Genomic DNA, 15,804 nt, shown 5'->3' on the forward strand with positions numbered 1-15,804 from the left:
TTCCAAAAGTTTACGACAAACAATGATCAATAATTTTTATGTGAATGTCGGGTTTTTTTTTCATCCGCATATTTTCCTCAGTTGTCTAAACTTTTGAATGAACTTACCAGTCCCCTGCTGCGATATCCAGACTGTACTGAATTTAAGTCGTTACTGTGAGAGTATGTTTCCCGTCATAGCCCGATATAGAATAAAGACCAGACAGTCCTGGGGGAGAAATGAGAAAAGGACTGCGGCGCCGAGATGTGCGGACAGCTGTCAGGTGTGACTGCCTCCCAGGAAGGCTAGCTCATTATCGTCTCATGAAACAGGAGGACAAAGCTACAGAACAGGGAGTGCTAGCTAGACTGAATCTCATTTACTTGTCTGAAGCCCAAAATATTTCCCGAACCCCTGACAGCTCCACATCATTTGGAACTAGACGCTACATGGTTTGGTTTATAGCTGGGTGGCACTTTTTCTCTAAATATTCATCTGCCATTTCCCAGCGAGTTCATGCCCTCCATGTTTTACTCCCATCATGTGGTTACTATAGATCTACATGAAACAGTAACATATTTTGGTTATATCCTTGTGTATTTGTCCACAGTGTTTAGACCTGAATAAGTTTGAGGCAGCCTCAGATGAAAGTCTTCTGGTGACCAAAGCCCTGGAGCTCCTGCAGAATGATACGTTCTGGGCTGGCGTTGTCTTTGAAAACCTCCAACCGGATTCCAGCCAACTCCCTCCATACGTCAAATACAAAATCCGAATGGACGTTGATGAGGTGGAGCAGACCGTCATATTGAAAGAAAGGTAGGTGACACAGCTAATTCTTGTGCCAACAAATTCTTATCTCTGTACTTTTTGTTGTTGTTGTTTAAATGAACACTAAACCTAATGTGTCTTATTGTTATACACTGTTCTGGCTGTTAAACAGATCAGATCTCTTTCTTTGTCTTTTACAGTTTACTGTCAAACATATAAACCTCGGAGAACAGTCATGATGTTGTGACAGTATTTCTCAACGTTCTGGTTATAGCTTACTTGCCCTTTGCTAAGACAAATCATTGTGTGTCTGCTTTTAATAAGGTCTTGGGCTCCCGGGGCCCGAGACAACTCCTTTAACGACCTGCGCTATATATGGGGAGGCTTCGCTTACCTGCAGGACATGATGGACCACGGCATTATACGAGCACAGACGACAAAGACCCAACCCCTCGGTGTTTTTGCACAGCAAATGCCTTATCCTTGCTTCGTGGATGACGGGTAAGTACAAATTCCTTTATCTGTCAGCCTTGTGATTAGTGGAAGAGAAAGGAGGTATTACAGCAATGAAAGTATACTCACTCTGGGGAGTTGCCACAAACTGACGCCACATACTGAAGTTATGGTCTTATCAGTCACTCCGACTCTTTAGATTTCTCTTTGGAAGCTTCAGTATGCTCCCTCCTATTTGTCTAGCTTAGCCTTTCTGGAAGTGTCTTCTGCTGAACACAAATCACCTGATTATAGGACTAAGATGTGGACCTCCTCTAATAATGTCTAAGGAGTATAATGTGACATTTCTTTGGAATAGATTTAACCAAGCGTCCGGGGTCAGCAACAGAAAACAAAGTGAATGAAGACAACAAGAGGGAAAGAGTGGGCAAAAACTATTGATTTTAGTGAAACCACAGGAAATTCCTGAATAGTTGATGAACACTGAATTATTTAAGCAGCCCACCGTGAGTCCTTTCCGATCCTTGTGTTTCCAAAGCTTTTTATCCTCAACATACCCGATCTTAGCTCTCAAATAGCTTAATCATGGGCTAAAGATTGACATCAGGCACCATGTGTGTTGTGTATGTATCCACTGATAACACTGACTCCTATAATGTAGATCATTTACCAAGGGACAGAAATGATGCACTAACACTCTTCATCTTCCACATCCAAGATTTCCTCCGAGTCTGGGAAAAATGACTCCTATCCACACAACATTATCATCTCCATTATTAAAGGGAAAAGCCCAGTGATGCCATCAAGAGAGAGGGTAATTACCAGAGAGCAACACAATACGGCCAGTATGTATACCAGTAGGCGCAAAGTATTTTGCACCCCTGTGGAAAAACACAGTTCCAAAGATTAGGGATCCAATTTAAAAATGTTATGTGCTTCAGATGGCGCAGAATTTACAGTAAGGCAGCCTTCAGATGGTGTTTGGATCAACGTATTTAAAGAAGCTAAACACGAAGACGGATGGAAATGACAACTTCATACTGAAGATGCATTGGGTACAATACATAGTTGGAAACATGGTGCTGTGTTTTGTGCAATATATTTATCAAGAAGACATGGAATTAGAGGACATGAGCGAAGCATTCGTCTGCTGTTGTTTCTACTTGATTCTTTATCAAGTGCCAGCTTCCTCCTGTTTTTATATGCACATGCCGGCTTCATGGTTAAGCATAGCTCTTCTGCGTTGGACTTTATTTTGTTGCTGCCGTATTAAACCAGGTTTAAGACAGACTTTTTATATTTTCTTTTACTAGCTTAATGGGTGCACTTGGTTTTGCATGCAGAGGGTGATAGTTTGAGAAGTCCTACTTTGAGGAATGTACTGCAGAGCTGAACATCGTGCCCTGTGGAGAGATTCATCTGAGAGGATTTTTTGACATTTTTTCATGAGCTAAAGCATTGAATCATCCACTGTATTTTACTGTACATTAAGAGGTGAGAACACTGCACGCTAAAGAAGACTGACATTATCTCTGAAGCTTTGTTTATGTTGGTGTCCAGTACATGTGAATCTTAGCATCAGATTCCCCTGTCTTCCTGGAATGCACAGCGCTGTTATAGGTAGATCATTTCATGTTTAACTTACTGTAGTTATGTTTGAGCTTATCTGCCATCGTCAGCCCCATTGCCTCTGTTTCATCATCCAAAAATAAAAGATTAATAATTACAGAAGATAAATGGAAGCCATAAAGTGCAGCAGCATCCTCAGTCCCTCCACCATTTACTCGTTCGCCTGCCTCGCCATTTGGGCATTTCTATAAATTATTAAAAGGTGAAAACTGCTATTTCATCCATAAATAATTGAGAGTGAAATCACACAAAGGAAGAAGCTCTAGGACACAGAGGGGCCTGATGGGGATGGACCTCTGTGGTCATAATTTTAATTTTCAACATTGCACTGTTGGCTTCCCAAAGAAGTAAAAAACATTGTGCATTCAGATGAACATGTTGGTCTAATGTGACTTAAAGGTGCCATTAAATACCCCACACTTTAAATCCTCTAGATGTCCTCTTTGGAATTGTAAAAAAGCTCTTCACCCGGTTGGTTTGAGTAAAACAGAAAACGCGTTTGCATTGTTGTTTAATACAAGCTTTTACCAAAGTGCTACAGTGCGAGCATGCAGTTGTAGTTTTACTTGAAAATGACAAAAGGTGTAGCAACAAACTGATGCTCGTGAAAATTGGAGTGAAATCCATCCATAGATTTCAGATCTTTTTTTTTTTTTTTTTTGGCTTCCTTTTCTGTTCCTCTTAGTTTGGCTGCAACGCACCCTTGAACAATCTGCGCTGCTTCAACCGAAGCTGACCCTGTTGGCCGAGAGAACCAAACGGTATTAGCTCCCACTGTTTTGCTTCACATTGTGCACAGACCTGCGATGACGCTGGGGGATAAAGCTTGACCCTCGCAAGGAGCCTGATAGCACATGAACTGCTTCTTTTATCAGCGGTGTCTGCACCATGGCATGCTTCGGATCAGAGGCATCTCTTGTTTTAATACAAAGGCTGTGCTCTCTATCAATTGGTCCCTAGCTCTCGCACAGGCCTTGCCATTAGATCTAAAGCGGCTTTTAGTAAAACATAAGCGAGTGCTGCTATGGATGTGAGGAATATTCAAATGAAGGACATGTGAAATATGCTTTTGTCCATCTCCAGTGGCTTATTAAGTCCAAGTCCATTATCACGGTGCCTCTTAGTCATTTGAAGTGACACTGAAAAATCCTGTTCCATGAAGCCACTGCTAAAAACGATACTGATTCTGATGTAAAAAAAACAAACAAACATAAAAAACCATGCTGCCGATAACTGATCCCAATACTGATGTTTTTCATGAATTCATTGCTACACTGAACATTGTTAGTCATTCATTGGGGCTGGTATGGATCTGTGGTAGAGTTGGTTGTCTCTAAACTGGATGATCGAGGGTTTCCCAGTTCTTGCAGTCACATGTCAATGTGTTATTGGGCAAGACACTTAACCTCATGTTTCTCCCGCTGCTTCGATTGTGGCGTCTAAATGTGCATGAATTGGATTCTGATTAATACCGATGCTCACTTTACATAGCAGCCTCTGCCATCGGTGCGTGAATGCTTGTGAATGGCTCGGTGTGACCTGCAGTGTTTTGGCTTTTCTTTGAGGAGACTAGAAATGTAATATACAAGCTTAAGTCTATTCAGCACTCAGGCCTGAATGTTTTTTAAATGAGCACAAATAATTTGTATCAATCAAATCAAAACTCTACAAAAGCAGTATTCAGTACTTAGACAGCAAAACTAAGTCTTAGACTTAGACACTGTGATATTAGTTATATTGAATGCTGATAAGGCAAAAAAAAGATAGATACAGATACATCGGTGGTATACACTTAAGTGGACACTAAATGGCCAGAATGCAAAGCCTGAGTGTTCCTTATCCCAACGTTAATTAGTGTTGAAGCCAAATGCACCATAAGAGAAGAGCATTGAAGAGAGTATATCAAATATTTGTTTGATCCATTCCAATTTTTCCAAGAGCTGGCATTTAAAAGCATTTGGTAGTTGCCCGGTGGCCGATGCTGCAGTGTTTATGAAGTTCCTCCTTCGGCTCCTTTGAATGAATATATTCAGATAATGTCTCGATTGCCTCCTCATTGCTGGATTGACATTTTAAGGCTGTGATGCTGAAACATTACCACAAACACAAGTCCGTGTAGGCTTGATTGCGTAAACACTGTTAACAAAGTGACTTTAAAATGTCAAACTGATTATTAACACGTTTCAACTTTTCACAGTTTAAGTTGTGAAGTTGTTGGTATTAAAACTAAATTACCTTTTAGTCACATTCAATTTAATTGCACAAAAGAAAAAAAATGTGTAATGTTTAAGGTAATTAGAAATAGTCCTGAAAAAGGATCAGAAAAACCTTGAATTTTAACACATTTCTATATGAAACACGACTCCATCCATTTCCATAATGGCTTATATTGAAAGCGTTCATGTTAATGTAATCACCACTTAATTTAATATAGTTTTAGCTTTCAACAAAAGGTTTGTTGACTGTACTTTAAAATGCAGCATGAAAAGCTAAAGCAATTCATTTAGCACTTCTAAGAGATGAGTTTTTATTTCAAGCTGGATTCAATTATTGGCTTTGGCTTGTTTGTAAAATCTAATCAATCCTTTTTTTAATGTTTCACTTTGTATGCCACATAATATTTAGTTCTTGGACTGGAATATGAGCAGTGCCTATAAACAAGACAATTCAATGGCATGAACATATACACGTGTAGCTCCTTTCACAACAGTCTGTGTGGAAAGTAACTGTGAAAGTATGCAGCAGCAACAAGTTAAGTTTAGTTCAAGACATGGTTTGACATCTCTTTAAAGAATTCAGCAAGACCAGTGATATCAGTGAATCACAATCAAGTGTCAACCTGATGATTTCCCATCGTAGCCAGTAATAAAATCCCCATTTTTTTACAGCACAACCTGTTTAGCGCCTGATGCTTTCAAAGGTTTTTGACAATACAGATCATTTTCTTTATTGGGAAAAAAGTACAAGGGGTTGAGTGGGTTACTTAATCTATGTTTTGATGGCATTTGACGATATCGAGGCTAAAACAGGTATGCATACATTTGCATCATTAGAGGAACAGGTGATTTGCCTCACAGGATGTGCTGTAGTTTTTGCCAGGATGTTAAAAGTAATCAAATGGGTTTTTGTTTTTTTCCTGTTGCTAAATTGATCAAACTTTAGGGCTGGAAAATGCCTTTCCTACGACCTCCTGGCCACTTTCAAGCTTCTCCAGAAACCAAAGAGTGATGTCGCTGAGAGCACATCCATGCATTATACAGTCCGTGATTTCATTTTATTTCATTTATTGTCCACAGTGTGGAAATTTGTTTTTGGTCTCATAAAAAACAAACATCAAGCAGAACACCAACAACAACACTTACACACAGACATCTGCAGTGCAAAAGGCAGGACAGCAATGACAGCTACATTACAACACATCAGCGGGACAGTGCCCCAATTGCATTGGGAATAATTGCTATCAATGTTTGTATGATGCATTTCCTTTTATTATTGGGTGATTTAGATTTGACTATTACAACTGTTTAATAATCTCTAAACTCATTGCTGTTTCCCAAAACGGTGCTACACTCAATGAAAACAGAGTTTCACACCACACCAGCGATGAAATATCCACATTGAATGAAATCTTTTTTCCTTTTTAACAAATAGCTCATTGACAGCCAGCCATTGATTTCAACTGTGTATCTGCTTAAAATTAGTCAAGTAGCTTTTTTTTACCCCCCTTTAAGCCTAGCATACCAACCTCCTGGGAGATTGTGCTCTACTATCTCCGGGTTTACTGAGAAATCAGTTTTCCAGCTTCCCTAAATTTAGGTCAGACAGCCAACGTAACTGGAGCTCTGCAACACAATCCCGCCCGGAGTTCTATTACTTAAGCACCTTTGATCGATCAGCGTATGTATAATTCAGGAGCATCTCGTGGCAAGGTTGTCAGTGTCAGACATGGTGTGCATGACTGATCTCTTCCCCTCCAGTGCTATAAGTCGCAGAAGGAGTTAACTCACACAGTCTGTCAACTGTTACAGAGATGTTAGGCAAGAATCAGGAGGAGATAATAACGGAATTAGGATTCATACTGACACATTTGTGACTTGGGGCTGCTCGCCTCCCAAGAAAAGATACCAAAGTGTGAGCTAGCTTCATTCATTGAAGTGTATCTATTTCATGAGTATGCTTGAATCTTCGGGGGTTCAACAAGGATAGTCTGTTTATGTAATCCTATCAGAGATTTCGTTTTTATATTGACGGGGTTTCAACTTTTAGAAACTCCAACTCCATGCCCACCAATCCCTTCCTGCTGCTTTCGTCTGAAATGGATCCATCCCACAAGGACAGGGGGAAGTGTCTTTAAAAATGAGTCTTTGTACCGTTCAAGTTCTACTATGTCACTGAACTTCCTCTGAGGTCTCAGTGGAGCGAACTGAATCTCTTTGTTGTGTTTGCCAAACAAAACCTTAACCAAAACTTTAATCATCAGTTGTTCTGCCACCAAATTCTATTTTTAAAGTCTTAAATTGGTGTTTTGCTGGAACCCAGTTTTAAAGGTACAAAGAGTAACATTTATCCCATAAATTCAAAGTCTAATTTTTTTTCCCCACAAATATGAAACTGTAATTAATCACCCTCTAAAACTTTCTCTATAAAGGGCTACCTCGCAATTATGGAATGTAACTTAATGAGGGAACTTGCACTCACTTTGCAGGGATTTAATACAGCCATTAAAAATAACTAGACTACAGTAAAATAGATTACACATTTCATGCAAATGTGCTGCGCTTCTGTTCAGTAGTTTGATCAATAGTTTTAGTTCAATTGCTCCAAAAAGGCATTCTGCAAATTACCGCACCTTTATTTGGTGCTTCATCTTCACATCCGTGCTTCACTGTGCTTCGCTTGCATTACATTGTCAGTATTTATGGAATGCAAGCCTAAGTGAAATGTGAAATCCATACTTTGTCAAAATCCATTTGATATCCCTCCTTCACTGTCTAATAAAGCAAAGGAAGCACTTTGTTTTATTGGCGGAGAGAGAAGATATTGACATGGCATTTTGGTGGCATTATGAATCTGGTTTAATATCACCTCATTGTGCTGTAACAGCATCAAATCATACATCATCTCTGGCATGAGGTGCAGCTCTGAATGGGTTGATTGAGCCGATGCACCGAGTTTATGAAGGTTAGCTCGGTATAAAAATAAATAAATGTTCATTGGCATTGAAACTGTGTATATGGCTGTGATTGGAGTTATTTTCCTTTGGTCTGCAAACTCTGTTTCTTTTTTTCCACTTAAATCCCGCAAAAAGAAACCTTTAAAAGTCCATATTAATACTCAATAACCTGCCTTTAAGATCTTATTTAGATTGCAGCTCAAAACATTATTTACATTCCCAGTTAGAATGTGTTTTGTCCCAAACATCATTAATTAGTGGAAAAAAATAACTCATGACACTCCCTGAAAGTCAAATGTGATGTTTAGGGGTGGGGGATCACATGGTAACTTATGTAGGATGTGATAAAATGTGTCACGGTGTGTTACAATGTGTGACCATGTGTCACAGTGTTTTACGACATGTTATGATGTGTTGCTATGTCTTAAGACGTATTACGATACATGGCCTAGGATAATGGTAAAATCATGATACAGTAATTCTGCAAAACATGTCAAGACAATCATGTAGTGACACATCTGTATATCCAAGGAATATATAATGCTCCAAAATGATAAAGCACAGGATTGGTGTATTATTATTATTTTTTTCAGAAAAATCTGGTTTCAGTTTGACCTTTTTTCACGTTTCATCTCTAAAGCAGTTTTCACAGTTGTTCAACATGCCTGTCTTTTGAGTGCCTCTTCTTTGACTACTTTAACTTCTCTAATGTCACATTCAGTCTCTTCTTTGGCCAAAAAAAGCTCTGCTCATATTACCCTCATTCATAAAATAAAATAAACTGTGAGGAGAGAGTACTGACACAGTAAGATCTGATCAGACACTGATCAGCAGGGAATTTGTCTACATATTTAATTTTTTTAATTATTTATTTTGGACAACTATACAGTAAATGTATCGCAGGAGTCAAGATGATTGCAACCTGTATAACCCATACGGTCCCTGTCCCTCCAAGCCTCTCATTGAGTACCCACATTCACACAGCAGATTTTAAACCTACAAAAAACAAACGTACTACACTCGCTTTGTCAAAGTGAACTGCTGAGATTTCTGATTGCTTCCCTTCTACACCCAGCTTCATCGAGAATATCGGAGGCATCCTCCCCATGTTCTTAGTGCTGGCCTTCATGTACACCGTTTGCATGAACATCAAAGACCTGGTACTGGAGAAGGAGCTCCGGCTCAAGGAAGTGCTGCGTGCTGTCGGCATTCAGAACGGTGCCCTTTGGTCCTCCAGGTTCACAGAAAACATAATCCTGCTCACAGTTCCCTGTGCGCTCATAAGTGTCATGGTGAAGGTCAGTAGAGAAGAGTCCCTCAGTGTAAAGTATCGAAACACAAAGCATGCAATCGAAACAGCCATCAATCTTTAATTTTTAAACTTCTCTTAGTTCCCCATAATGGGAACGTCACTAAATTCGTTGAATATTTTGTTCAATTTGAACATCCTCAATATGGCTGAAACGTTTTAATAATACTATGATAATGAGTAATGTTTAGGTCAATCAAGAGATAGAGCCTCTGAATGCATCCAAACAGATCATATTCACTGGTCCTAAGCTTCAGTTGCTTTTTGTTTGTCATCATTGAGTTTAAAAACATTGTTAATGCTTTGTGTTTTGGTATTTTTGGAGTATTTAATCACATCAATAAAACAAAAAATCAATCAATCAATACATAAACATACCTAGAATCAGTCCTCAAATGATTTTCAATGATTTTTTTTTTTTCCAACCATGCATGCTTCAAAGTTTCAGTTGAATTCAAATCAAAGGAGAACCACTTGTCTTGCATTTCCTCTTATTGCATCACCACTATGACTGCTCCTCAAACATGAAAAAGGCTTCTGGTACGTGATTTGATAAGTGACTGATTTGCACTTTATAGTTCTCCAATTGCAATGAAAGTGTCTTTCGGTAATGCTCTGCACTGTTTTACAATATTGCATTTGCAGGGGAATATCTGTAAGTGGTAAACCAAAGGCCTCCCGTTCAAACGGGTGCTCCAGTTTGTGCACCAAATTACTACTTGCAGTCTTGACTTGTATCTTTTCTAATAACACCGCTCGGAGTTGTACGAGAAAGTGTGATAGATGAAGTGTTGGCGCTGTGTGAAACAAGTACAAACAACATTAATATTTGGCTCGTTTCTTGTGCTGACTTAAGCAGAAGTCAGAACTAATATGAACTTGAAACAACTCATCAAAGCGCTGCATTTACTTTTACTGTTACTGGGAGATTTTACCAGCTTTTTAGCTCATGCATAATGTACACAGGTTGGAACAGAATGAAAGAACAAAACCTCTGACTACCAAAGCCTATCTCAGCATCATACTGCTCATGATGTATAATGCAGCCTAAGTACAATCTTCTAATGGTTCTAACATCATCAATCATCGGAATAACTTTGGAACAAAATGCAAAATGGAGTTGGTGTTATTCCCAGGACAGAGGCTAAAGAAAGTGTGACCAACATAAGTAATGTGCACTAAGTTTGTTAACATTTTTCTTATTCAGCAAATGTCTTAATTCTGGGAACACCCTCCATTAACTGGATGTTTCATTCCCTCCAGTTGTTTCTATTCTAATCCATGTGTCGAATCAATGATTGTGTAGGATATAATGAACATGTTTATGTGCTGTAATGATCATCTGTGCAAGAATTGATTAGGAAAGCAACCGTGAGCTCAGTCGCCACAGAAGGAAAGGCGCTTGTGCCTGAGGTGGCCGGCCGCCGCAGCAGCAGCCGGAGCAGCAGCCGCATTATTATTGTTCTCGTTTAGATCGAGCACATCCTTCTACCGCTCCCTCTTTTGTAGGCGTTGTTAATGAAATAAAAAAGGATGCTTATTTTAAAACAGCCTAATCGATTTTTGTAGTTTAATTGGAAAATGTGGCTGGTAAATAAAAACTGATATTTGAACAGCTGGGTGAAATGTAATTTCCCACAAGCCTAATGTGTTTGCAAGCCATCAACAATTTGTAAACATTAATAACAATAAATTGAGTTAGTCGAGTGCCTTGGAGGAGCGGCCGCATGTGCGATGTGTATTCAGATCACAGGCCCATTCTAAATGATAATTTCACAGCCATTTTTAGCACATTAATAATAATAGCAAATCAAATGGCAATTATCTAAAGGCTGTATCTGGATTAGGTGTGACAACAAGCGGTTTTTTGTCATGTGCACCTGAAGCCTCTGTGTGGATGATCTAGCATCCAAACAGATGTATTTACACTGTTCCCTCTCCCCCCCCCCCCCCCCAAAAAAAGGAAAGAGAACCCAGCTGAATCTGGTTTCTCCTTATAAAGACGACCACTAAACCGCAGTGAGTGATGCGTGTTCCCTCTCTCAAACAGTATGTCCTTGTTTAGACAACCTCAAACCACCTCCCCGAATGTTTTGTCATGTTTGCGCTCAGTCATTAAAACGTGATTAATATGTTGTCCGAAACAACACTGACGCGGCGCGGTGAGGAAAAGAATGCAAATGAGAGAGACCACCTTCACAGTTGGAAGACAGCTATTGACACGTCGTCAATCACTCATGGATGAGGGACAAAAAGATCATCAAATGAGGATTTATTGAGCTAAACATGGATCGTGTTGGAGCATGACATTAACCTCTGTGCTTTGATCCAGTTTAGACGTACTTTCAGTTCACTTTAAATCTTGAATACTGTGTTTTATTTTAACGAGACCACACTTCTGAGAAAGATAAGAGCACCTTTAATTCAAATGATTGATTCCACAGCTTAAAGTTCACATCTTTAGAGCAATGTCCACTCTACCATCATCAAATATCTAGTCTAATGAAGTCCAACTCCCAGAGCAACAACATCAAACAGTTATACACATTAACCTGTCTGCCTGCACATTAACTTCTTTACCTTTTGATAGAGTACTTACAATTCACTTTAACAGGAAATCTGTATCTGAATGTCTCTGAAAAAGAAGCATGTAAATGTGATGTGTTGATGGAGCCCATAGTTGTCAGAGTGCTTATAGATTACACTTTGATCGACTCTCAGCCAGGTGTTAATTTAGAGAGGGTTTGAAATAAGAATCAATGTCTCTCTGTCAATAATGGATTGATTGACTGGTTTCATGTGATGAATGGGATGAACATATTTTTTTATAAACAGCCTGCCCTCAGCTGAAGAGCATTTAAACGTCGTTCAGCTCATTATTTGGGTTAACTGCCCGCACCTTTACTGTTTCGGCTCAGTTGCACACCTCTGTGTACACAGCAACTCTGAACCTTTTTTTAAGCTGCCTGTCGAGCACCAAACAGCCGCCAAATTCAGCTGCAGTCTAGTTCATAGTGTAGCATTGAGCAGCTGAAATGACAGGTATTTCCCTCAGGCTTTCATGGAAAATCAAAGCAGAGGAAAACAGGAACATGTTGTACCAATACTTAAATGTATAAGAGGACACAACTCTAAAAAAGATTTTCATATTTATGAAATATTATTTAGGGCATAGAATATCTAAATTGGGGTATCAGATTGACGGGTAACAAGGAAGAGCGAAGATTAATTACCCAAGAAAGCTACCTCTACTGCAACACATTCTTGTGGTGACGTGCTGCAAACGTAAACGTTTTGAATGTATATGAGGTATTGATGGCCTTTTACTGTGGCCCCCAAGTGGTCAAATGATTAGTTGATGGAAGCTTATGAATTAAAAAAGCTCAAGAGGTTGAATCTCCTTCCTGCAACCAGAGGCTAGCTGTGAAAAGTGACAGATGTCCCCATGTTTGATGAGGGAAATAAAGTAGAGCCTCGAAGCAACAGGTTTTCATTGACAAAAGAGATGCCCAAAAGACTTTCATCTCCTTCTGTCTGACTCTTTCCTGAAATTTACTTGATAATAAATGAAAAGGTTTAGGTGCAGAGGTCATGCTACATATAAGGTGTCCAGTAAACAGAGCTTGTGTCAGCACCAAATGTAAACCGGGTTGTTGTCCTGTCCGATCTGGCTCCTCCATACTTCAGGTTCCTCCGGTCTCTGGCACGCTCCCTCCCATTATACATGACTCTAGCCTGGATCTACTCAGTGGCTATGATCGTTAAGGGTGTCGTCGCAGAGAAAGAGGCGAGGCTTAAGGAGACTGTGAGGATCATGGGCATGAGATTCTCCATCTATTGGCTTAGCTGGGCAGTGTCCAATGTGCTGCCACTGGCTGTCAGCGCTGCCCTCCTTGCACTAATACTGAAGGTGATCCAGCATGATTGAACAAATGATTCAAGGAGGTTCCAACACTACTTTTTAACAAGGTTTTTTTCATCCATCATTGTGGACTCAACAGACGTACTGCAAGAAGTCTCTAATTTAGTTTCTAAATCAACCATCACACATCTTCTTGTAACATTGTTTTCTATTTAGTTCCAACCTGGCTTAAGAATGTAAAAAAAAAAAAAAAGCCCTCATTGAAAGTAGAGAAGGATCCTCCTTACAACCAGCAGAGCAAAAGAGTGAGACGTTGAACAAGAATTTGATCCCTGTACAAATCAGGAAAAATCAGAAAAACATGCAACAATTTGAAATGAAAAACCGTTTTAAATCTCATTTACTCTGCACTGTTGTATAAATGAGCCACGATAATCATTTTCTGACGCTGTTTCCTCCGCACAACATTTAACCTCTTTCCTTTTTCAGGTTGTGTTGACCTTAAATTCACATTTTCTGTCTTTTTTTCTTTCTTTTTTTTATCTCCCATCTTCCATTTGCTTCTTTTGTCACAGTACGGCCAAGTGCTGCAATACAGCGACCCGTCTGTCATCTTTGTCTTCCTGCTCGTCTTCTGCCTGAGCACCATCACTCAGTGCTTCTTCATCAGCGTCTTCTTCTCCAAAGCAAACTTAGCAGCGGCGTGCGGCGGCCTCATCTACTTTGTCCTCTACCTGCCACACGTCCTCTGCTACGCCTGGAGGGACGTCATGAGTATAGGAGCCAAGGTTGCTGTGGTGAGTTCATCTCCAGCTCTAGAACTGTTATGTCCCCCCCCCCCCCCCCACAAAAGCTGTTGTGAGACAGAAGTTCTCACTCAGTTCTCTGTTGCATTCCCTCTGTTATGTTTCTGCACTGTGATCCTACTATGACACAATTGCAGCCGTTTGCTCCTCATCATTTTACCTTTTAGGTCAAAACAGGTACACGTCTGACTTGATTTGTGCTGCTTGTTATGAAAGGAAGACGAGTCTGTCATAGTGTCAAAAATATCTAAGATTTTTGCCTCTGTCGTACCTGCACAATCCTCTTGATAATAAGGTGTGAAGTGTCGCAGCAAGATGAATTCAGAGGTCTGGTGAAATTTCAAGCTTTTAGGAAGTGTGTTAAATAGTTCCTCCATCACTACTGATTTTCTTTCCCTTTTGTTTGGACACATTCTGGCACAAACTTGACATTTTTAACCGGAGGTGGACGTACTCCAGTGACACGAACATACAAAGAGGAGATTATACAGACACACAGTGAGGAAGTCTGCGATTTTCTCCTTCCCTTTAAGGGATAAAGATAAATAGTGCACTTGCTCAACTTTCACTGTAGTCCGTCTGCGTGACCTTTATGACAGTGCCGCTGTCATTTGTCCACAAGCTGTCCTTTCTGCAGACAAAGACGGACAACATTCCGAATCATCACTGATGTGTGTGCAAGTGCATCGTCCCACAATTCCAATAAGATTGTTTTTCCTGTTTGTCACCCGCAACAACGTGACATCAGGCGCTGGTGGCCAAGATAAACTGCCTAATGTGGTTTTGATGTATAAAATGGAAATAAAAGTAGTCAATAACAACTAACACAGAAACCCGATGAAAATCACTTTCGATTAAATGTTTCCATCCTCCTCCTCGTTGTTATTCTTGCTATAGCCAACGACAAGTGCCAACCTGTGAGCTGAAAAAGCTTGTCTGACAATAAATCCTTTAAAACGGTGTCAATAGTTTCCTTTTGAAAACTTTGCAGTCTATTCATTTCTGCAGACTGTGTGCAAGTTAGGAAGTATTTTACATATAAAGCACAGCAAACCTTATTTAATCTCTACACACAGTGCCAGTGCGAGGTGCTCCCCTGGCGCAGAGATTTTTCTCCCCTGTTCCAGCTAGATGGATAGCCCTCCAGCCCTCTAATTAGCATGAGCAATGTTCCTCTGACCAAACCACTATCCAGTTCATCCTTACACTTTATCACAGATGTGTGTGTGTGTGTGTGTGTGTGTGTGTGTGTGTGTGCTGCAGAGGTTTTTCTCTCTCTTTCAGCTTGGATGAAACTAAGCCATGCCAAGGCATACCAATTCCCCCCCCCCCCCCTCCACTGCACTGTCCTTGATAATGAAGTTTTGAAATCAGAACAGCTTTTGGAAAGATCAGCTGAATTTTGACAAGCAGTACTTGGTCACAATAAGACGGTGCATAGTTTTTAATGAGACACAACAAAAGCGATAGCCCAGAGTTCCTATAATGTTATGCAATCGCAGAAATGCGTTCAATCGTTCTGTCAGTCCTCGAGAAATCCTGAGAGAAACTGTCATTCCTGCACGATCATTTTAAAACTGCAATAGTTGAAATAGTTTCTGTACTACTTCAACATCTGGCAGCTGAATTACTGTATGCATATATGTCCAGGTATTACCATACACTGCTAATTATTCTTAGGCGTCACACATAGCACATGACAAGTCAGAAAATCGACTGAGAGTTTGCTACAACCAGACATGAAATGGCTTTATATTGCTGGTCTTTTCTGTCCAAATGTTAAATCACAAATACACAACAGCTTCTGTTTGTCACATTTTAGAAG

At 39.9% G+C, this 15,804-nt stretch overlaps 1 protein-coding gene across 1 annotated transcript in view; it reads left to right on the forward strand.

Annotated features, from left to right (window-relative positions):
* The window catches only part of LOC306841547 (phospholipid-transporting ATPase ABCA1), a 173,012-nt gene that overhangs the window by 57,290 nt on the left and 99,918 nt on the right, over positions 1-15,804 (forward strand). Inside the window, exons 14-17 of the mRNA XM_079371493.1 lie at positions 590-795; positions 1,072-1,248; positions 9,078-9,300; positions 13,749-13,970. Of these exons, the coding sequence (XP_079227619.1) occupies positions 590-795; positions 1,072-1,248; positions 9,078-9,300; positions 13,749-13,970 (828 nt within the window). The remainder of the gene's footprint in view (positions 1-589; positions 796-1,071; positions 1,249-9,077; positions 9,301-13,748; positions 13,971-15,804) is intronic.

This window comes from Symphodus melops (assembly GCF_947650265.1).
Source record: "Symphodus melops genome assembly, chromosome: 20".
NCBI classification, from domain to species: Eukaryota; Metazoa; Chordata; class Actinopteri; order Labriformes; family Labridae; genus Symphodus; species Symphodus melops.